The sequence below is a fragment of the Arachis hypogaea genome, chromosome 3, assembly GCF_003086295.3.
Source record: "Arachis hypogaea cultivar Tifrunner chromosome 3, arahy.Tifrunner.gnm2.J5K5, whole genome shotgun sequence".
In the NCBI taxonomy this organism is placed as follows: Eukaryota; Viridiplantae; Streptophyta; class Magnoliopsida; order Fabales; family Fabaceae; genus Arachis; species Arachis hypogaea.
Window position 1 is genome coordinate 34,530,531 of NC_092038.1, and position 22,904 is coordinate 34,553,434.

A 22,904-nucleotide genomic window follows, 5' to 3' on the forward strand; every position below is an offset into this window, starting at 1 on the left:
GATTTGGTAAATTTGAGGTTTAAAGATTTTTGGTAAAAACGGATTCTGGGCAAACTTTGACGAATCATATCTTGAGTTACAGTTTTTAAAATTGATTGTATTTTGTATCAAAATTTAAAAAGCTTTAAAACGGTATAGATTTTGTAGAAATTGGATTTTTGTAGAGAAAGATGTGGTCATTGGAAGTTGGTGTAAAAAATCTGAATTCTATGATGTTACAGAAAATTTGAAAATATGTCATGTGTGTCCACGCACAAGCCCTGTTTTTCACCTAAAACCCTGTTTTTAACTGTTTTATCTTCCCGGAAGGCTTGCAAAATTCCGTAATACTTGTTTAAAACATGTTTGCTAGTATTTTAGGCTTTGAATCAAGGGAGAAAATAATAAGTGAATTAAAAGGGGGTATTTTTGGTTATGAGTTTAGAAGACGATGATTTAGACTTGGGAAGTTCTATAAATGGAATAGTTGGAGGGTTTGGGCGGAGTGTTGAGGTGACCATGACTTGATAAACATGAATGATTATCGTTAATGAGATGAGCATAAGTAGACTTGGGCTATGAGCAGTGATTTCTGAAATTGACTATGTGATTATGATATGCTTTGTTCTCCGTCGTAAGTGCTGTGACGGTCTCCTGCCTACGTTCAGATGTGAGGGTTGAAACTGGGCTTTCCACCCACATTTCTCACTCATGGAGAAGGTGGTAGGACACTCATCCCTCGAAATTATTCCTCCTGAGTATGCATTTTCTCTCTGGTTGCAAGGTGGTAGGACACTAACCCACAGAATCATGTGGCAGCCAGAGGAATGTAGCAGGGAACTCTACCTCGGAACGTTTCCTTCTGAAAGGAGAAGGTGGTAGGGCACTCTTCCCTCAGAATTATTCCTCCTGAGTATGCGCAACAGAGAGACTAATCCGGGAGTTGCTGACCGAATTTTGTGTCGGGATTGGCTTTATAACCGACAAGTGATATCACAACCAATAGAACAGGCATTCATCATATGCATCTCTTATGTGCTTGTTTGCTCTGATTACTTGCAATTTTCTTAAATGTATAATATGTCTACTTGTTTCTTGAATTACTTGCTATACCTGAATATTACCTGTGTATTACTTGTTTGCATATACTTGTGATTGTCTGGCGTTTATGAGGATCGGAAGGCAGTGGCGATAGAATCGCATGCAGGTTAGGACGGCAAAGGTTGTGAGATACCGCATCATGATTGGTATTAGTTAGAAACCCTAAGTTTAGATAACCTGTTTAAGGTTTATGGTTTAATTTAATTATCTCGTTAAGTTTGAATCTCTGTTTGATATGAAGTTCTAGGATTGCCTTTGGCGTCCCAAAACCTTACATTTTATATATTAGGTACTGTTACTATACTAAGACCCCCTGGTTCTCATACCATATATTGTTGTTGTATTTCAAAAGCAGGTCGCAACCCACCACGGTGAGTTTGCAGATGTGGTGACAGAGCAGAGTACGATCTTCCATATGTATTATTTCACTTTACTTTTGTTGTAGTACTCTCATCTTTTGTATATTTAACGTTGTTGCCTTAGAGGCTTTATTTCTAAAAAGCTTTAAGAGATAGGTTGTTGCTGTTTTAAAATTCAAAACTCTGTTGTTTCAGTTTGACTAGCCGGTCTAAACTCTGCATGCTGTAACTAGTCCTCTTTTTGTATATCATACTTATATATATCTTGTTTACTTTAATTATTACCTTGTGTATCCTGGAACTATCTACATGGTTTTATATATATTATGTCTTGTTCTGTCCGTGCCTACAAGTTTAGTTTTTGTGTGTGAACACTTTGCGTTTCGAAATTTCGCTTCACCCGACTTTGAGCTTTACTCCTTCATTGGGCTTCTAGTTATATAAATTCTTGCATATATATATTATAAGCTTTAGAACTGTCATGGCACTTTTTTATCATTTGCTTTACGGCTAGAGGTAAGGCTTAGGGTAACGGGGTGTTACATTAAATGGTATCAGAGCGGTTCGTCCTCATGAACCCGAGGGATGGATCAATTGTGCTTCGTTGCACACTCGGGTCATTTTTCTTTCAAGCTATTTAAGTTATCCACTTGATATGCATAGTATGCTTGTTTGTGAGTGCCATTGGGATAATTGAAGCACTACTAGGCTTGAGATATTGAGTCTGATCACCTCAATATCAATTGTTTAGTGTAGACATGACCCCGAATGGTAACTCACGGATGAGGTCAATCACGTTAACGGACAGATAGTGAGGATGACTAACCAAGCCAATGCGTTACGAGCTCAACATATTCTGGAAAACCAGTTCGTGAAGTTTGCGGCATATCAGTTGACGGGTGAGGTTCAACATTAGCAACAGGGGAAGTGCCGACTGATACAGGTACAAAATGAGGACAAATGCTTTTGCGGTTTTCAATCAGAATTTTCAATTTCTAACTGGTATGGCCTTGAATCATGTTGAAAAAGTTTTAAAGCTTAGAAGATTTTGAAAGTTAGTTTGGGACTTTTGGTTTAAATAATTTGGTATTGAAATTGGGTCGGAACCCTAGGTTTGAATGATATGGTTTGAAAGAAAAGTGAGTTCTATGATTTTGTTGAATTTTGTTTGAAATTTGACCTAACAAAAGGGGATTTAAATTGAAAAGTTATGATTTAAGGATTTTAATAAATTTAAGAAAATCATGATTTAAGAAAATCATAATTTAAGAATAAATGATTTTTGAGTCTTTTGCAAAAGCTTTGACATTGAACTTATTTTGAAGATTTTGATAAATATTATAAAAGCGGTATTTGATTTAAACGAAAATTATGTTCGATGTAGTGGAGTAATTCGAGTTATTGGTGATGAATAATCAAAGTGACGCAGCAGAAGGCGAGAGGGAACATCGGCACGGTAGGAATAGGGTGGACGAGAGGCATTGACGACTCGTTTGGGTTGACAACGTTGGTAGTAAAACGCTTCGTGGAGAGTATATCACGCGATTTGAATTGGGGACAAAATTCCTAATTAGGAGGGGAGAATGTAATAACCGGATCAACTGATTTAATAAAATAATAATTTTATACTGCCTGAAATAGGTTCAAAAATATAGAAATGATATTTTGAAAACAAAAAGGTGAAATTTGAATTCAATGAATTTTTCTGAGTGGAAAAAAAATATCTTTTACGGAAAATTTTTGTAAAAATGCGTACCGGTGCTTAAATTGGCAGTATCGCTTCTAGTTTAATCAGAACTGTGTATTGAAAAAAATAAGATTTTGAAATTAAATTTATTGTTTCGAAAGAACAAAAATAATTTAGAATTGAAAATCGGGTAATAATCTTAAAGGTTTTGATCCAAAGTGTACCAAACGGACCAAAAACACTTAGCGAGTTGGATCGGGCCTAAGTTGGTACCAAGTCCAATATATAGATACCCTAACTAATGAGCATTCAGCTCATTTTCACCAAGAAACAAAGAAAGGGGTGCTGAACTGAGAGAAGAAGGAAACCCTTTTTACTATTCATCTCTTCCTTCATTTAGCCATTACTTGAGCTACGGACCTCTGATTGACGAGCCGTTTGTAACCACGTGAAGCTCTCGTCGAGATCTTCATTTCTATCTAAGAAAATATGGTAAGAACTCAAATCTCACGCTCTAGTTTTTTCCCTAATGAAATATGCAATTTTACGTTTGGTTTTTGAGTAGATTTTGCGATTTTGTTTATTTAGGAGTGATCTAGCATTGGAATATTGTTGGGTTTTTGTCCCTAATATCGTTGGATAAGGTAAGGTGTCGCTAAATCCTTGTGTTTAGTTATTTTTGTGAACCCTAGATTTTATGTTGGTATGTTATATGAAGTTAGATTGAGTTTTGGTGTTTGTTGGAGTTGGTTTGAAGCTTTTGGATCGAGTTTGGTGGCTTCGTTTTAGTGTTTGGTGTGTTTTGGGAATCGGCCAAGGTATGGTTTCGGTTTCCTTTATGTAATATGTAATGTTTCTGGACACTTAGGCTAGTGGACCTTAGGATAGGAATTAATTGATGATATATTATGATGTTGGTTGATGTTGATGAGTGTTTATGATGATTGTGGTAAAATGAATGTTGATAATGATTGCTAATGTTGAGGTTAATTGATGAGGAGTATGAATATTGATGTTGATGACAATTGGTGAAGGATGTGCATTTTATGAGGATAAATTTGAGGAATAAAGATTATGATGAATTTGGTTAATGTTAGATATTGTTTGGTGATGATTATTGAAGTTGATGAGGATTTGTATTGGTTATTGATGTTGTTGTTGGTTGATGATGATTATGGATTTTGATAATATATTGTAGAATACTTGGATGGTGTAGGGAGGTGATATGTTGTAGAGATGAATGGAAGTGTGTGGATATGTGTGGAATGGCTTGAGTGCTATTTTGGGTAATGAACTCCTAGTTTAGGGTTGAGCATTTGGTAAATTTGAGGTTTAAAGATTTTTGGTAAAAATAGATTTTGGGCCAACTTTGGCGAATCATATCTTGAGCTACAGTTTTTTAAATTGATTGAATTCTGTATCAAATTAAAGATAATTTAAAAAGCTTTAAAACGGTATAGATTTTGTAGAAATTGGATCTTTATAGAGAAAGATATGGTCAATGGAAGTTGGTGTCAAAAATCTGAATTCTGTGATGTTGCAAAAAATTTGGAAATCTGTCATGTGTGCCCAGGCACACCTCTGTGCGTATGCACATGCCCTATTTTCCACCTAAAACCCTGTTTTTAACTGTTTTACCTTCTCGGCAGGCTTGCAAACTTCCGTAATACTTGTTTAAAATCTTTTTGCTAGTATTTTAGGCTTTGAATCAAGGGAGAAAATAATAAATGAATTAAAAGGGGTATTTTTGGTTATGAGTTTAGAAGACGGTGATTTAGGCTAGGGAATTTCTGTGGATGGAATAGCTGGAGTGTTTGCGCGGAGTGTTGGGGTGACCATGACTTGATAAATATGAATGATTATTGTTAATGAGATGAGTATAAGTGGACTTGGGCTATGAGCAGTGATCTCTGAAATTGACTATGTGATTGTGATATGCTTTGTTCTTCGTCATAGGGGTTGTGGCAGTCTCCCGCCCACGTTCGGATGTGAGGGTTGAAGCTGGGCTTCCCACTCACATTTCTCGCTCATGGAGAAGGTGGTAGGACACTCATCCCTCGGAATTATTCCTCCTGAGTACGCATTTTCTCTCTGGTTGCAAGGTGGTAGGACACTAACCCACAGAATCATGCGGCATCCAGAGGAATGTGGTAGGGAACTCTACCGCGGAATGTTTCCTTCTGAAAGGAGAAGGTGGTAGGGCACTCTTCCCTCGGAATTATTCCTCCTGAGTATGCGCAACAGAGAGACTAATCCGGGAGTTGCTGACCGAATTTTGTGTCGGAATTGGCTTTATAACCGACAAGTGATATCACAGCCAATAGAACATGTATTCATTATTATATGCATCTCTTATGTGCTTGTTTGCTCTGATTACTTGCAATTTGCCTAAATGTATAATATGTATACTTGTTTCTTGAATTACTTGCTATACCTGAATATTACCTGTGTATTACTTGTTTGCATATACTTGTGATTGTTTGGCGTTTAGGAGGATCGAAAGGCAGTGGCGATGGAATCACATGCAGGTTAGGACGGCAAAGGTTGTGAGATACAGCGTCATGATTGGTATTAGTTAGAAAACCTAAGTTTAGATAACCTGTTTAAGGTTTATGGTTTAATTTAATTATCTCGTTAAGTTTGAATCTCTGTTTGATGTGAAGTTTTAGGATTGCCTTTGGCGTCCCAAAACCTTACATCTTATATATTAGGCACTGTTATCATACTAAGACCCCCTGGTTCTCATACCATATATTGTTGTTGTATTTCAAAAGCAAGTCGCAACCCACCACGGTGAGTTTGCGGATGTGGTGACAGAGCATAGAATGATCTTCCATATGTATTATTTCACTTTACTTTTGTTGTAGTACTCTCACCTTTTGTATATTTAACGTTGTTGCCTTGGAGGCTTTATTTCTGAAAAATTTTGAGAGGTAGGTTGTTGCTGTTTTAAACTTCAAAACTGTTGTTTCAATTTGACTAGCCGGCTTAAACTCCGCAGGCTGTGATTAGTCCTCTTTTTGTATACCATACTTATATATATCTTGTTTACTTTAATTATTACCTTGTGTATCCTGGATCTATCTACAAGATTTTATCTATATTTTGTCTTGTTCTGTCCGTGTCTACGCGTTTAGTTATCGTGTGTGAACACTTTGTGTATCGAAATTCTGCTTCACGTGACTTTGAGCTTTACTCCTTCATCGGACTTCTAGTTATATAAATTCTTGCATATAAATCATGTATTATAAGCTTTAGAATTGTCGTGACACTTTTTTATCCTTTGTTTTACGACTAGAGGCAAGGCTTAAGGTAAGGGGGTGTTACACAATCAATGGAAGCTTGATTGGAATATCAGGCTTTTGGCTTCTGCTTATTCGGTACATACATTATTGATACATCATACATTATATTGTATTATTACTCTTCACTTAGCTTCTTTTTAATTAATTTGTTGTTGGTACAGGGAATTGTGGGGTCTGGAGTAGTGTTTCTTATCATAGCATGGTGCATACAAATGAGAGGACCACTACTTGCCTTCATTTTCAACTCTCTCATGCTTATGCTTGTGGCTGTTGCAGCTTCTTTCATGTTGGATGAGAAATTGTATCTTGGAAGGTACATATATAATAGACTTTTGTATGTATGTTGTTTATTATTGGTTTTGATATTAATATAGATATATGATTTGGTATATATGCAGTGTGATTGGAGTAGTGCTGATAGTGTGTGGACTACTACTATACATGATTCTATGGGGAAAGAATAAAGAGATGAAAAAGATAACTCAATATTGCCATCTGAAATTATACAATTACAACAGCAGGATCAATAACAGATTATACAAGTTGTAGATACGTTTTTGCATGCTGGGGGTTTGATGATTAATTAATTATTGAAAATCATATAATTAAGATTCCATTGTATTTGTTTTTTAGGTGGAAAGGTGTTTCTAGAGACAAAGTACTTTTACTTTAATCTGAAAGAGCGTGTGTTTGAAGACAATAACAAGAGGGAAGCAGGAAAGGGCACTGAAAAAGGGTGGGAAAAGGGAACCAAGAGCCTGTAAATAACAACAACAAAGTCTTTAGAGGAAGAAAAACCGCGCTCAATTTCTTAAAACTAAGTGAGTTATATTTGAGTTTCGTGTTTTTGTACTTGTTTGGATGTCATTATTTTGATAAAAAAAAAAAATTTTTAATAAAAAAAGATATTTTTTCAATGAAAAAGATCTTTTTTTATTTTTTAGCGAGTTTGGCAAATTTCGAGTGGTAAAAGTAAAAACAGTAGAAAAATCAGAAAAAAACATCTTTTTAAGGAGTTGTAATTTACATTTTTTTTAAAATATCTTTTTTCCTTAAAAAAGATATTTTTCATGTAATAAATAAACAAAAAGTACTTTTATATTATTATATTTAAACATAATTGATAAATAAAAAGATTTTTTTATATAAGATACCCAAATATAAAATTATTTTTACTTTTTTCATAAGATCTTTTAAAAAAAGATAACTCAAAAAAAAATATTTTCTTAAAAGCTTACCAAACAAGTCCTTTGTCTCCACCACAACTTTCAACCCCTCTCAAATAATTCATTTCTTTATCTCAGAATAATGATCATAATTCATATAACCATGACTACTACGATGTTAGAAATGTAGAAATAGTAGACATAATAACAATTCATTTAATTGTTTAGATGGAAATAAGATACAAAATTTTTGTGTTCATTATTTAAAAGATAGAATCTAAATGCAAAATGAACGATCATGTTGCCATATACGGATAATAATCAAATTTTTTCTTTTTTTTTGAATACTTTTGTATGTCACGTTATCTTATTTGAATAATTATTTTGGTATATATTTTATTAAATCATTATATGATATTTCATAACATATGATTTTTGAAACAGATAATGTAATTATAGACTGGCTATAAAATATATCTAAAGAAAGATAACAGGAAGAATAAGAAGGCAAAGTTTTCTTGCGAGAAAATTAGTAATGAATAAGAAAAAGAAGAAAAAAAAGAAAAAGAAGAAGTAAAAAGAGCAAGTGAAGTGAATTTTGTAGATGCGATAAGTGAAATTAACATAAGACCTCCTTCACCAACTTCATCTAATAAATCCTCTGTTACAAGTTAAATATTAGAGTAGCAAAAAATGTTCAAATGAGTTAGCAAATTGAATAGGAATTGCTTGCAGCATAGGTCTTTTAATGTACTAGTAGAAAAAAAATCATTTAGAGTTCTTTGGATATCCATTAACAACTTTTAATTTACTTAATACACTTTGTTTGATATATGGTTGTTACTTATTATTATAGTTGATGTATCAATTCACTTTATTTATGTTTTGAATTATATTGACTTGTTTATTTATAGTACTTTTCTTTTAGTTTGATAATACGGTGAACTTGTTTAAATTTATATTTATTTTGTATGAAATCAGGCTTATTTTGTAATGAAAAAATCTAAAAAAATGTTGTTTTATCTTATTGGCGGATTTACAGATAAAAAATTCATCTGTATTCAGAGTTGAAAATACTTTTCCAAACTCCATTTCTTATGAGGATGCACATAGAGCGGAGGAAATAACATGAGAAACCCAAGCTTTTGCTGGACTAATTAATCAACTGAAGTTCCAAACTCCTAAGTTGGTCTAAGAAATCATGCATGGATGAATACTGAACTTTGTTTTAACTTTTAACGAGACAGGCATTACACCAATAAAGTCTTTCCATCTCCAACGACAGTGCCTCAAGAATTGTAAATTTGTAATGTTGTTTACAAGCATCTCATAATAGTTTGTCCTTATTAGTAGCACTTTTTATAACATTTTTTTACAACTATCTAATTATCAGAATCACATCCACAACCACATAAGTCATGCCGTGTCATTTCCACGACGGACCTTCATCCATTTTTTATTTGAATCTTTTTGTGGAATGTGAATGTTATATCTCTTTTCTTTTACTCATTTACTTGCTGCTGGCTAGCTTTGTTCTTGGCTGTTGTAATAGTACCTCTTATATATGTTTTAATTTATGGGTGAATATCCAACTCAATTTCTGATTATTTTTTTAAAGAATTACGAAATTTTTAAAAAATTATTTTTTATTTTTGGTATTTAATTTTATAAAATTAGTTAATACTTTTTTCAATAATTTTTTTAAAAACATACTTGTGTAATACATTAATTACTAATATATTTTTTATTTAATTTTTATAAATAAAAATAATTTAAAAAGTATTAATATTTTTTAGTTTTATATGGTAAATTTTGTTAATTTATTTAAAAAAATAATAAAATAAAAATTAAACGATCTTGATAATTATCTTTAAAAAATAACAAGACTTCTAATTAAAAAAATTGTTAATTCTAGTTGATTCTTGATGAATAAATCAATAGTTTAACATGTCATGTAAACTTATTATATTGACAAAAAAAACTAATCAATCTCATAAAAATAAAAATTAAGAATCAAAAAAATATTTTTTATACTAAAAATTTCGTTGTCTTTTGAGATAATTGTCAAAGGCTATTTAAGAATTTTTCTAAAGAATTTGTGTCAACTTCGCTTAACATTGAATTTGTTGCGACATCAAGATGAAAATCCTGCATAGTATGGAGATAATACTAAATTTTCATGAGTCTCAATTTAGTTCCTAAAGTTTTAATTGCTCTTATTTAGTCCCCAAATTCTGCGAACATGACTCAATTTTTGTTTTGACACTTAAATAACTCAAAAAGTAACATCATAATTGGTGTTTATTAAAATTTTACCTAACAAAACAAGTGATGCGACATCATTTTTGAGCTATTTAAATGCTAAAACCAAAACTATATCATTTTATATGTTTTAATGTGGTATTTGATTGTCCATTTCAACACTCCATTAATATTTTTGAACTAAAAATCGTCTCAGAGACTAATATAAGATACGTTTATAAAATTTGGGAACTAAATAGAAGTAATTAAAACTTTAAAAAATAAATTGAGATTCACATGTTTAACAACTAAATTAAATATTAACTCGTTTTATTTAATTTTTTGACAAAGGGATCCGGATGCAGAGCATATAGGTAGCGTTTGTTTTTAAAGACAGAACAGAATATGACACTGAGACAGAGACAATAGGATGGAGATATTAAAAATTATTGTTTATGTATTGTGTTTGGATACGATGTATAAGACACTAATGTAATGTCCAATATTATATTTGGATACGCATGGATAAGACTAAAATATTATATGAAATGACTAAAATAGCCATATGATTTCAAATTTTCTGTATGTATCAAGTACAAACTAATTTAATAGAAAATGAGAGTAAAACTTGAAAAAAGATGTTTGAAGTGACAAAAAATTTTAATAAAAAATTATATAATAATATTTATATTAAAATAAAATTTATAAATATAATTATTTTATTTTTAAATTTATTATTAATATGTAGGAATCTATATATGGTTAATATTAAAAATAAATAAATATGAGTTCGATTAATAAAAAATTTCGTTTAAGTTAATAAGTTAAATTAATTTTAAATAAAAAACCAATTTTAAAAAAGACTCTATTTTTATTTAAAAAATGAATTTTTTAATCTAAAAATTGATTTTTCTTTTCAAAAAACTGATTTTTTTTAAAATTATATAAAATTAATTACAACGTATAAATTATTTTTTAGTATTTTAAAAGATTAATTTTATTTTTGATAATTTTTATCTTTAAAAATTTTTAAGATTAATTATTTTTGTTATTATTTTTATTATAAATAAAATAATATAATACAATGTTATAATGATATTGAAGTAAGAACGATAAGAAGGAATGAATTGTCCAACCCAATAAAAAATTCTATAAAAAAAAAGAATACCTAAAAAAAAATATAAAAATAAAGAAAGAATATAAAAAAAGTATATTTCTGAGAATAAAGCAGGGATAACGATAGAATAATAAAAAATATCTATAGACAAAAGAAAAAAATTTATAAAAAAAATTCGTATTCCTTTTTTAAATCTGATATTCATCATTGTTCTCTATAAAAAAATGAACACAAAATTATTAAAAATTTTCTCAAAGATAATATGTTTAATATTTGAGAAAGTATAGGAAGCCAATGACCTAAGCGTACAATGTGTACAATGAAGGTTTAGAAAGTATTAGAGATATGATTATTAGTGTTACATTGTCCTATCAGGTTACGCTTTTGGGATGAGTGGTTTTAGGATATGGTATTAGAGTTCTAAGTCCGGGAAAGTCAAGAGTTCAAACTTTGGTGAACCTAAAATTAGTTTTGTATAACATGAGATGTTTATTATCCTTATACACATTGTACGTTTAGCGGCTCCCTAGCACTACTCTTAATATTTATATCTCTACTTTCAAATATTTTTTAAAAATATATTGTCCATGTTTTCTGTGAGTCCCGTGTACGTTGAAAATTGGAATAACGGTCAAACCAAGCCGGCTGGCCGGCTAATGGGTCCCGCTCGTTCTTCTTTTGCCGCGAAATTTCAAAGTCGATGGAGTTACCAAAATGTCCTCACTCTTTGGCCTTACTCTCCCTTCCGGTTTATACAGCTGTGAAATGTTAGTTTGATTAGTTTAATCCCCCGGCATTTGTTCGTTGGCATGCATGTTACTATAACGTCCAATTTATATGAATGACATTGGGCACAACTACGGTTCAAATTCAAATGCATGCTCAATTGTCCCTGTCGTTTCACCATGTGTCATTGCTATTTTGACTGTAATTAAATTGAAGAAACAACATCTTTATTAAAAATACATAATATAAACATATTTCTTTCATCCCTCTTTATAACAATAAAAATTGTTTATTTAATAGATAGATTATTTATTTACTTGTACAAAGATATTTACTTATTTAGAATAACTTTTTATATAATAATAGACTGGTGATTAAAATATAAACGTGATATGATCGTCATTAATACGAATTATAATTCGGTCTCATAATCGTTATTAATGTGTTATAGTTCGTTATTATCCGTTACTGTTCAAATTTTATGAGCCATAGCTCGGTGACATCAATACTCCTATCATAATCGACATCCCAAACGATATAATAAAGTCGGTTACACTATCAATTATTTCAGAAACCGACGATTTATTGCCAAAGATGCAACGGATGAAGAATTTATCATATAAAAAAAAGTAAAACATTTCTTTTCTACCAAGTTTGAATTAGATAAAATACTGACTTAAGCATTTGAGTAATTTTACAAGTACACTTCTCCTCCTCTTTATTGCTCGTGCTCTCATACCACGGTACAAGAAAAAAGTTCGGACTCAAGAATTTGATGATTCAGCCTCCGAATATATAGCTTAGCAAACATCAGATGGTTGAAGCCAATCTATTCTGCGGTAAGATCAAAACGTATTATTAAATAATTTATAAAATATTTTAATTATTTAAAAAGTTTTAATTATTATCTTCGTATAACAATTATTTAACCATGTAGCAGGAATCAATTACATACTAATGAATCATGAAGCAATTCTTTGCAATTTTTACACTGTCGATGTCACTAAGATTTTTCCTACTCTGATTTAATAAGGGTTTTGTATTAACAAAGTGTGCAATAATAATATATTAAAATCTGATCATTCCAAATCGAAATGTTCTTTTATAAACAAGAGTAATTCGGCCATTCCCCGAAATGCCGTCCAAGACTTTTTCGCCGCCGCAAATAGAACCGGTTGATGTTTTTCCGTTAACTTCATAAACCCAACTAACTGACCGCTTCTCACTTAGTCGCTCTCGAAAACCATTGTCCACCGCCATGACCACCACAACCACCACCACTTCCTCGTCTCATATTCTCCGCCACACCTCCGACTTCATTTCCGGCGTCCTTTCTCAATCGGAGCTCCGGCGACATCTCGCCGCGACCCTCCACCGCGAGACCACATCACTCTGCAGCCAAACAACCCTCAGACAGCTCAGCCTCGCCTCCGACACCATTGAAAACGCCATCTCCTCCTCCAGCACCTCCATCCGAACCTCTTCCCTCACCCTCGCCGAGAAGCTCCTCCTCCCTCTCTCCAAACTCCCCCTCTCCTCCTTCCTCCTCTCTCTCCTCCTATTCCTCTGGAACCGCCACGTGGATTCCGCCGTACTCCTCCTCCAAATCTTCCACTCCAATCCATCCCTGGTCAGATCCGAAATCGCTCCGGTTCTCTACGATCACCTCTTCTCCCTCCACCTGCTCCCTGTTTTCCGGTGGTTCGATGAGCACAGAACGCGGATTTTGTCCGAATCGAGCAGTGATGCGAGTGATTATTCAATTACGGAGGGGTCAGTGGTGCTGCCGTGCACCAAATTGTTGTCGAGGATGAGTGAGGATCAGGCTTCGAAGCTGAGGGAGTTGGAGAGAGAGTACCAGGAGGCTATCGACCAAAATTGCAGGGTTGTTGCTGTGTATTTCAAGGAGGTTTTGACCAGTAAAAGCAGTGAAGCGTCGATTAGTCCACCGCTGTTGACTCTGAAGAGCACGGAAGATGTTGACGGAGGGAAGAACAAAGAGGAGATTCAAGAATCCCAAATGTCTGTGTTGGAGAATGGACGGTATAATGTAATGTTGTATTTACCGTATACTCTCTGCTTCGCTCGCTTAATTTTTTTTTTTCTGTACCTAAAACAGTTCATATTTTCGCGCTTCCTTTCTGAACTTACATTTTTCGGGAAAAAGATTTTGCATGTTTGCTCGGACGCTCATTTTCCAAATTGTGTTGTTTCTACCCAAAAATTTCCTCGAGCTCGTTAACACGTTGACCTGAAATCTTCCTTTATTTTCTTCCAGAAAAGCAACTAGATATATCATTAACGATTGGGTCAATTTTTTATTATTATTTATTTTCTTGACCCGTGTGTAATTAAGATCGAAGTCATGAACAATTGTAATTTTTTTCCTCCTGCAGCCAATATGGTCCGAAAGGGAGACATCTATTGAATTCTTGAGCAGCACCTCCAGCAGCAAATCTTCACATATAAATTATTATCCTCAAAGAGTCTCTCCCAGAATCCTCAAACGCCAAAAATCTTCGAAAGATTCAGCACCAGTCTATATGAAATCAACAAGTGAAAATAGACCTTCTTTGGATGGGAATCTGTCTTCTTCTTCGGATTCCGAAGCAGAAAGTGAGGTAATTGATGCTATCAAGAGAAGAGGGGGGGGGGGGATGACTGAATTTTCTATGCTTTGTCGTTTTATTTATCTATGTGTTTAGTGAAAAGGTTTTGTCCTGTAGGATGACGACAAAAATGTGGCATTGTTGGAGCCTCGACAAAGCCAGTCCCATGAACAAATGCAACCTAACTTGAAAGAATTCAGAGGGTATGTTATCTTTAAAATGTAAAAACCATTCATCATTGCTTTGTTGTCTGCTGCATTTTCTTAAACTTGGATTTTCCCTGCTTCTAGCTCCCCAGAGTATCATATGGCAGAGTATGATAATCCGCCGCCTGGAACTGCAAAAAATATGCCTCCTAAGGACTTTGTCTGTCCGATAACTAGTAACATATTTGATGATCCTGTGACTCTTGAGACAGGACAAACATACGAACGTAAAGCTATCGAGGAATGGTTCAAAACTGGCAACTCAACTTGTCCAATCACTCGCCAGAAGCTGCAAAACACGCAGTTACCTAAGACAAACTATGTGCTCAAACGACTAATTGCAAGCTGGAAAGAACACAACCCTAATTCAGTTCCACCGCCATGTGAGAGTCCATATGAAGAAAGCAAGGCAGTAACGAAGACAATAAAGGTTTCAACTCTGCCTAAAGATGTCGTAAAACAAGCCACGGTGGATGGGATCATTAGTGAGTTGCGCCATGCAATCAATAATCTCTATATGTCAGATATTCTTGAAGAATCTGAAATGGCTGTGCTTCATATTGAGAAGCTTTGGAGAGAAGTGAATTTAGGAGTGGATATCCATAGCATGCTATCAAAACCTCCAATAATTAATGGGTTTATGGAGATCCTTTTCAATTCTGTTCAGCCCCGGGTGCTACGAGCAGCAGTGTTCCTTCTGGCCGAAACCGGTTCTAGAGACCACTCTGTTATTCAGACGCTTACGCGTGTGGACACTGACGTAGAATGTATCATGGCACTTTTCAAGAAAGGGTTGACAGAAGCTGTTGTGCTGCTGTATCTGCTAAAACCTTCCACTACAAGTCTTGCTGAGATGGCCACACCAGAATCTCTCCTAGCAGCATTCAATAAGGAAGAGGAAAACTTGGTTCCAATGTGTCTGAAGCCCAAAACAGCTGCCTTGCTTTTATTCGCACAGGTTATTGGAAGTAGTGAAGAAAGAATTGCGTTGTCAGCTGCCAAGTGTGTTTTCTCTGAAAAAGCAATCGGAAATATTGTCGCCAGTTTAGAAGCTGAGTGGGCAGAGGAGAGGATTGCTGCAGTGGAGATCTTATTAAGATGCATGCAAGAGGATGGGACTTGCCGGAACACCATTGCTGAAAAGGCAGACTTGTCTCCTATTTTGGAAAGTTTCACTGGTGCAACTGATGTAGAGTGTTTAAAAATTGTCCAATTTTTCTCTGAATTAATAAAGTTAAATAGGTATATCTCCTATATATTTATATTTACAATAATCAAACCAACCTACTTTTTGGTTGATGTCTAACCACTTGCTATTTGGTTCTCACCAGGAGGACATTGAATGAACAAATCCTCCGCTTTATAAAGGAAGAAGGACCTTTTAGTACAATGCATACACTGCTCATTTGTCTGCAGACAGGCCTTCAAGACCAATGTCCTGTCATGGCCGGCCTTTTACTCCAACTTGATCTTCTGGTATGAATCATGAATGCTAAAATGCTGTTCTTTTGGTAATAGAGTTATCATTCATCACGCAATTTGTAGGTAGAGCCAAGAAAGATGAGCATATACCGTGAAGAGGCAATAGATACTCTCATTTCATGCCTGAGAAACACAGATTTCCCTGCTGCTCAATTAGCAGCTGCTCATACAATCATGTCACTTCAAGGGAGGTTTGACTTCTCTGGAAAGTCTCTTACCAGAGAAGTCCTTCTTAAACGTGCAGGTGTTGACAGAAGTCCTGGATATCTTGAACAGGTGCTCCAGATCAACAGCTTCTACCCAGAAACTGAAATAACTCCTGTAATGTTATTTGAAATATTTTGGGTTTCTGCTTTCGGCCTGCCAAACATTCTTTCTGATTGCCATAGAATCTTTTCTTTTTTCTTAATTAATTGGGAAAAACAGGAAGAAGAGAAAGCAGCGGATGATTGGGAAAGAAAAATTGCATCTGTTCTAGTCAGCCACGAGTTTGGTATAGTTTTCGAGGCTTTAGCAGATGGCATAAATAGCCGAAATCCAGAACTACGGTCAGCATGCTTTATATCAGCTACGTGGCTCGTATACATGTTGACCATTCTACCGGACACAGGGGTACAAGGAGCAGCGCGTGTCTGCTTGCTGAAACAGTTCATAACAAAACTAAATTCTGCTAAGGACATTCATGATAGAGTCCTTTCTATGATTGCTCTAAATAGTTTTCTCCATTTCCCTGGTTAGTTTCACAAACCACTGCCATTTATATTTATCGCAACCATCATTTCCATTATTAGAATATATTTAGGATAATATAATATCTAGGTATATCTCATATTGAAGTTAGGTTGATTTTGTCATTATGATTAGTTTGTATTATTAGCCTATAAATAGACAATCCTAATTGTCCATTCAACATTCATAATATACACCTGAGAACAACATTTGATATTTCTTCTTGAGTTATTATCATGAATTCTAACATCAATAATGGAATGAATGAATATGAGACTTGATGATGACAATCCAATGTTTGTCCAAGAAGGAATAACACAAAGTTTCCAGCTTTTGCCTTGAGTAAACCTGAATGGAATTAGAGCTTGTCTACATTAAATTTATGAGCCTTCAGTTGGTTTATTAGTTCCCATATCTTGATGTCATTGACTCATTGTTACATATGGTGAACGATCTTATTAATGTGTATTCAGATGGCTTTCACGATCTAACTTCCTACACTAAGGATATCTTAAAAGGTTTGAGAGAGCTTAAGAGAATCTCTCCATTGACATCTGAAATTCTTAAAGTTCTGGTTGAAGAGAATGAATCTAAAAGTGTAAGTTAGTTGCATTCTCAAACCATTCTCTAGTATAGGCACCGTGGATGACAGACCTAAAATTCTTGATTGAACAGGACATATGGATACATAAAGAGCTGATTCGAGTAGATTGCAGTGAGAATGGGGAAGTGCTGTCTCTCATTTTTTTCAGGAATAAATTATTTTCGGGCCACTCTGATGGAACTATTAAGGTAATTATAGTTAGTACTGTCAAATTGTGCAATTCCCTTAGAGGGGGAACTGTGATCAGGCAGTTCCAAAATCCATGCAAATAAATATTATAGACATATGTCATAAAAGGAGTGGATTTCTTTGGCATGTTTTCTACCATTTTTTTGAAAATTTGGGTAGAGAGTGTTTGAGGTCTTGACTGCATCTGATAACTGTACCATCATATGAGCTTAGTGGATATTGTTTTGTAATCTATGAAGGTTTGGATGGTAAAGGATACTTCATTCCATCTCTTGCAAGAGATCCAAGAACATCTTAAGCCTGTAACAAGTTTGGTGATTTCAGAATCTGGTGACAGACTATACAGCGGTTCACTTGATCGAACTGCAAAGGTAAAATTTCTGCAGTTACTATAATTCCAATATTTATTTGGTCAGGTAGTTTGCTAACAAAGGTTTTGTTTCTTTGAAGTACAGGTTTGGTCTGTTGGAAAGGCAGCAATACATTGTGTACAGGTTCATGATATGAAGGAGCAGATTCATAATTTAATTGTAACTGACAGCATATCTTGTTTCACTGCACAGGGCGCTGGTGTCAAGGTACTCGATGAAATTATCAGTAAAAAATCTTCTTTAAATTGTGGGAAGAGGATTCAAACACAGTACTGATTTCCTTTATCCATACACTATGTTGACCTAACTTGAATCTAATTAGTCAACACCTAGTAGGTTCAGAAAGTAAATTATCATTATCATGGAGCTGGATCCTTATTCTGCTGAAATATTGCTCTGAGTTGCATATTGTTCCATTTCTTTTATTCTCTCCCCACCTGAATTTTCTTTTAATTCTTGGAACAGATTCTGTTTCTTCTTCACCCTTAATAAATTTTTAATTAAAAGAAGCAACATCGTTACGTAGTGAAATCCCTTTGCTCTATCTTCAGGTTCAATCATGGAATGGAGAATCAAAAGTGTTAAATTCTAATAAATACGTTAAGTGCTTGGCTCATGTTCATGGGCGATTATACTGCGGCTGCCACGATAGCAGTGTTCAGGAGATAAATCTGGACACCGGAAACGTCAGTACTATTCAAAGTGGTTCTAAAAAACTACTTGGCAAAGCCTATCCTATTCATGCACTGCAACTTCATGGTGAACTTATATATGCAGCTGGGTCTTCCTTAGATGGATCTGTTATAAAGGTAACTCATAAGCATATGACTGAGACATATGAGGCTAAAAACAAGTAATAATTGATTTATATAAATTCCCTATGTCTAGATGTGGGACAATTCTAGTTATAGATTGGTGGGATCTCTGCAAACCGGATTGGAAGTGCGGGCTATGGCTGTGAGCTCAGAATTAATTTACTTGGGGGGCAAGGGAGTAGCTGTGGAAATCTGGGATAAGACGAAACACAACAAACTTGACACATTACAAACGGCCACAAACAGTAGGGTTCTTTGCATGTCTCTAGACAGGAATGAAGAAATTTTGGTAATTGGAACTTCTGATGGCCAAATTCAGGTAAGTTTTTCTTCAATAAAGAAGCCTCTTGCATTAGTGTTAATCTTTTTTTTTTTGGTATTACTAACATCAATCTTATATTGATTATATATTTACCCATGTCTCACTTTGAAGTAGGGCTTGTTAGACCCTATCCAAAATGTCCAGAACCAAAAGAATTTATCGTCCAAAGTTGGAAAAATTAGAATTTAGCTATCTTTGCAGCTGAGGATTGGGGATTTGTAGGCCTCTCATCAAGCTGCTAGGGTTTAAATTTCAGCAGTAGAATATAGAATCCTTTCTAATATAGAATATAGAATCCTTTATATATTCAATACGTTTGGAAATATATAAATATAAAGAGGATATGTTAATTTTCTAATTCGTCTTTAAAGATAATCCATTCTCTAAATTGATCGTCCTCAAAAAATTTTGCTAATCACATTAGTCCATAAAAAATACAACTATAAATTAAATTGATCATTCGGTCAATTAGATGATAACGTGTCATGTTAAATGTTATCATGTCACGTGACACTTAACGTGATCTGTAATTATGCAGAATGATTGATTTAACTTACATTGTATGTTTTAGAGATTAATAGAACTAACAAAATTTTTCGAAAACCAACTCGAGAAACAAATTATCTTTTATACACAAATTTGGATATTAACTCAAAAAGGATATCTTTCAATAAAATAGTAAAATATTTTTGTTATGCTATTCTTAAAATATATTTTTAGAACATATATTAACAATAATAGGACCCTAATTATATTTATTTTTGCCAGCATAACCATGGCCAGTAATATTTGTACTATCTTCCAAACCCAATATAACTGAAACTGTAATCGAGAGCTCTGTATTTACAAGAACTTAATCTCTGGTAATTGCAGGCATGGAGAGTAAATTAAAAGAGAATGCTCAAAATAATGGTACAGAAAGGCAAAGATGAACTTATAACCGTATAAATGCTTTCATTTTTTTCGGATTCATTGTAAGCTGCATATATATAGCTCATAGGTATCTATGTATACAATTCCATTGTACATAGATTTCAATATTGAGAGATAATCTGTTACAAAATTTTCATTTATTATTGTTAGTAAATTTAATTATTCTATTAATTTTTATAATTTTATTAAATTTTAATTAAATTCTTATCATTTAAAAATTTGTAACTGTGCCTTAAGAATTTTAAAAATATTTCATATTTTTCAACAAAATAATTAATAAAAACTTAACTAGAATTACATAAACTAAATCTACTGCTATCAAGACGGTCTCTTCTATTAGTATATTCATTCATGCAATATATCACAAATCTCATCCATTTAACCTATATATATATATATATATATATATATATATATATATATATATATATATATATATATATATATATATAGAAAATTTGTGGTTCTTATCCCATTTCCTAAAAATAATGAAAATTATAGGTAGAACTTTAAAATTTTTGTAATTTTATATCATTATCTTTAAAGTTTTGTCGTATTGAATTGATGTAAATTATTTTTTTTAAAATTTATTAGTTAATGATAGTAAAAAAAATTCTATTTTATTAATTATAATTTTAAAACTCAATATTTAAAATGCATACTTATTATTAAAAATATTTGAATATAAGAGATTTATATAATTGCACAAGCAACTTAAAGTCTTAAACTACATCAAATCACGTGTCATTCTAAATGTACAAATTAAATGAATGGATGTATTTTTTTTTTTGGTAAACGATGGATGTACTTTTTTATTAGAGTGAACTACCTGCTTATTTTTTTTATCATTTCTTTAAATGACAATTTGATTTTTTACGAAAAAAATAATTCATTTTGACCTCTATTTTATTTGTGTGTTTTTTTTTGTCAAGTATGAACAGAAAATACTTATCTATCACATAATATAGTTAACTGGTCACGTGTGTTGAGGTGATTATTATGTGTTAATATAGATGGGATTTAATTATCTCTAAATTCAAATTAGTTAAGAATCTATTTATTCATATTTTATAAACAAAATAACGTCGTTTTGACATCAAATTACTCAAGGACTTATTTATCATAATCTATTTCTTCTAAAAAGTTTATACAATATCTTTTTAATATAAATTTTTTTAATTAATTTGCATTATTTTTTATATTACAAAATCTTCATCGATTTCTAACCTTACAATAATATATATTATTAATAGATTAATAATATTATTGATATTTTGAGTTTATATATATATTATTTCATTTAGTATTAATATTCAATTAATTAATAATGTATTTTAATAGAAAAATATTAAATATAATTATTAATTTAATTTAAAGAAATAACAAATTAAATTTATTGTTACTCAAAAAAATTTATACATATTAATGCCTAATAATAATAATAATAATAATAATAATAATTTATTATTATTACATGTCACATACAGGTACAAAATTAGATGAAATATTAAAAAAAATTAAAAATATTTATATAATAAAATAAAATTAAAATAAAATTTTAAAAAAGACTCAATTAAAATTTATATATAATTTATATATAAAAAATTAAAATTAGATAGCCCTCTTTCTCACTATGTGGCTCTGTCCCAATAACATATGTCAAATAATGTTGATTTATAGCTCTATAGGTCAGTAAGTCACTAGTCAGACTTTCAACACTCTAACAATCTGATACTTTTTCTCCATCCACTAATAAATCCGTAACGACACAATCAGAAAACGGTCACTAACTCAAAGGTCGAATATTATATAAGAATTAGGAAAGGATAGAAAACGGTCACTAATAAATCACTTGCACAAACATATCACTCTTTACTCATTTGTTAATATTTGAAAAGTGGTTATTTAACTTGAGAGTCAAAGTTCTTTTTGTACGTACCACACTCGAATTCCTGAAAGATCGAATCATGGCTCATTGAAAAGGAAGAGGTGCGACTGTACTCCTCACAAAAGATGAACTGTACAGTAGATTATTATTCTCCATAAAAACAAATGTATTTATTAGTTTTTATTTTATTGCAAAAATTATTTAGATCATAATACTAATAATATATCACAAAGTTATTATTATTAATATATTAATTGTATTTTGTTTTTTATATTTATATATTTAAATATTATATTAACAATTATTTATTTAGTTTCATAATAAATTATATTTTTTAAATTTAAATAATTTATTAATTAATTTGTACTATTTTATACCATACATTTAAAAATTTATTTAAAAAAATATTAATATAATGAATAAAAAATAATTTAAAAAAGATATTATATCATCTTTTAAGAAAAATAAGTCTTGATAAATAAGTTTTTGGCTAATTTAACGTCAAAATGGTATTATTTTGTCTAAAGAATAAAGATAAATAGATCCTCAACCCATTTGAATTTAGACATAATTAGATTTCTGTCTATTAGTTATTGTCAATATTGGCATATAATGACTACCTTAACAAGTAGATATAACAACTCAGTCAGGTCAGCGTTCGTTTGGACTTGACAAAAAAATATATAGAGAAATCACGTTGTGTCTCGAAAATAAAGGATAGAAATCAAAATGAACTTCTTTTTTCGTGAAGGTTCATGTTTTCTTTTAAAAAAATAGTCAGAAATCGTATTAGTAGTTCACTCTTTTTAGTTTTTATTATAATTCGATAAATGTCACTCCTTGAAAAGCATATCCGTTACTAGGCACAAAAGGTTATTATGACTTTTGATGGAGCAACTTATGCAAACCAAATGGTTAAGTAACCTTTTGTTTCACTCATTTTTTGGTCGACTTCGACAGGTAGCGTCAAAATAAGCTTGTTTCAAGATTTGAAGTATCGGAAAACAGATACGACTCCTTTGAAAAAGAGTGAGCTCGACCCAGAAATTACTTAATTATAATGTCAAAGCAATTT

The 22,904-nt window shown here is 32.3% G+C and overlaps 2 protein-coding genes across 10 annotated transcripts; both read left to right on the forward strand.

Moving 5' to 3' along the window:
* The first annotated feature begins 5,638 nt into the window (after positions 1-5,638).
* On the forward strand, positions 5,639-6,980 carry LOC112776073 (WAT1-related protein At1g68170-like). Its single transcript, XM_025820049.1, has 4 exons — positions 5,639-5,654; positions 6,439-6,506; positions 6,593-6,744; positions 6,830-6,980. The coding sequence occupies exons 1-4, from the start codon at positions 5,639-5,641 to the stop codon at positions 6,978-6,980; spliced, it is 387 nt and encodes a 128-aa protein (XP_025675834.1).
* A 5,417-nt stretch (positions 6,981-12,397) lies between these two features.
* On the forward strand, positions 12,398-20,112 carry LOC112790235 (putative E3 ubiquitin-protein ligase LIN-1). Of its 9 annotated transcripts, none has more exons than XM_072232782.1 (14): positions 12,398-12,520; positions 14,078-14,302; positions 14,408-14,493; positions 14,581-15,738; positions 15,828-15,972; positions 16,042-16,299; positions 16,405-16,711; positions 17,181-17,305; positions 17,383-17,499; positions 17,740-17,871; positions 17,956-18,078; positions 18,423-18,680; positions 18,760-19,005; positions 19,882-20,112. In XM_072232782.1, the coding sequence occupies exons 2-14, from the start codon at positions 14,225-14,227 to the stop codon at positions 19,897-19,899; spliced, it is 3,051 nt and encodes a 1,016-aa protein (XP_072088883.1). In that variant the 5' UTR covers positions 12,398-12,520; positions 14,078-14,224; the 3' UTR covers positions 19,900-20,112. The 9 variants fall into 9 exon arrangements, with proteins under 9 accessions (XP_072088883.1, XP_025688323.1, XP_072088881.1 ...); XM_025832538.3 differs by lacking the exon at positions 12,398-12,520 and adding an exon at positions 12,647-13,731; XM_072232780.1 differs by lacking the exon at positions 12,398-12,520 and adding an exon at positions 12,647-13,731 and having other exon boundaries at positions 16,042-16,254.
* The last annotated feature ends 2,792 nt before the right edge of the window (positions 20,113-22,904 follow it).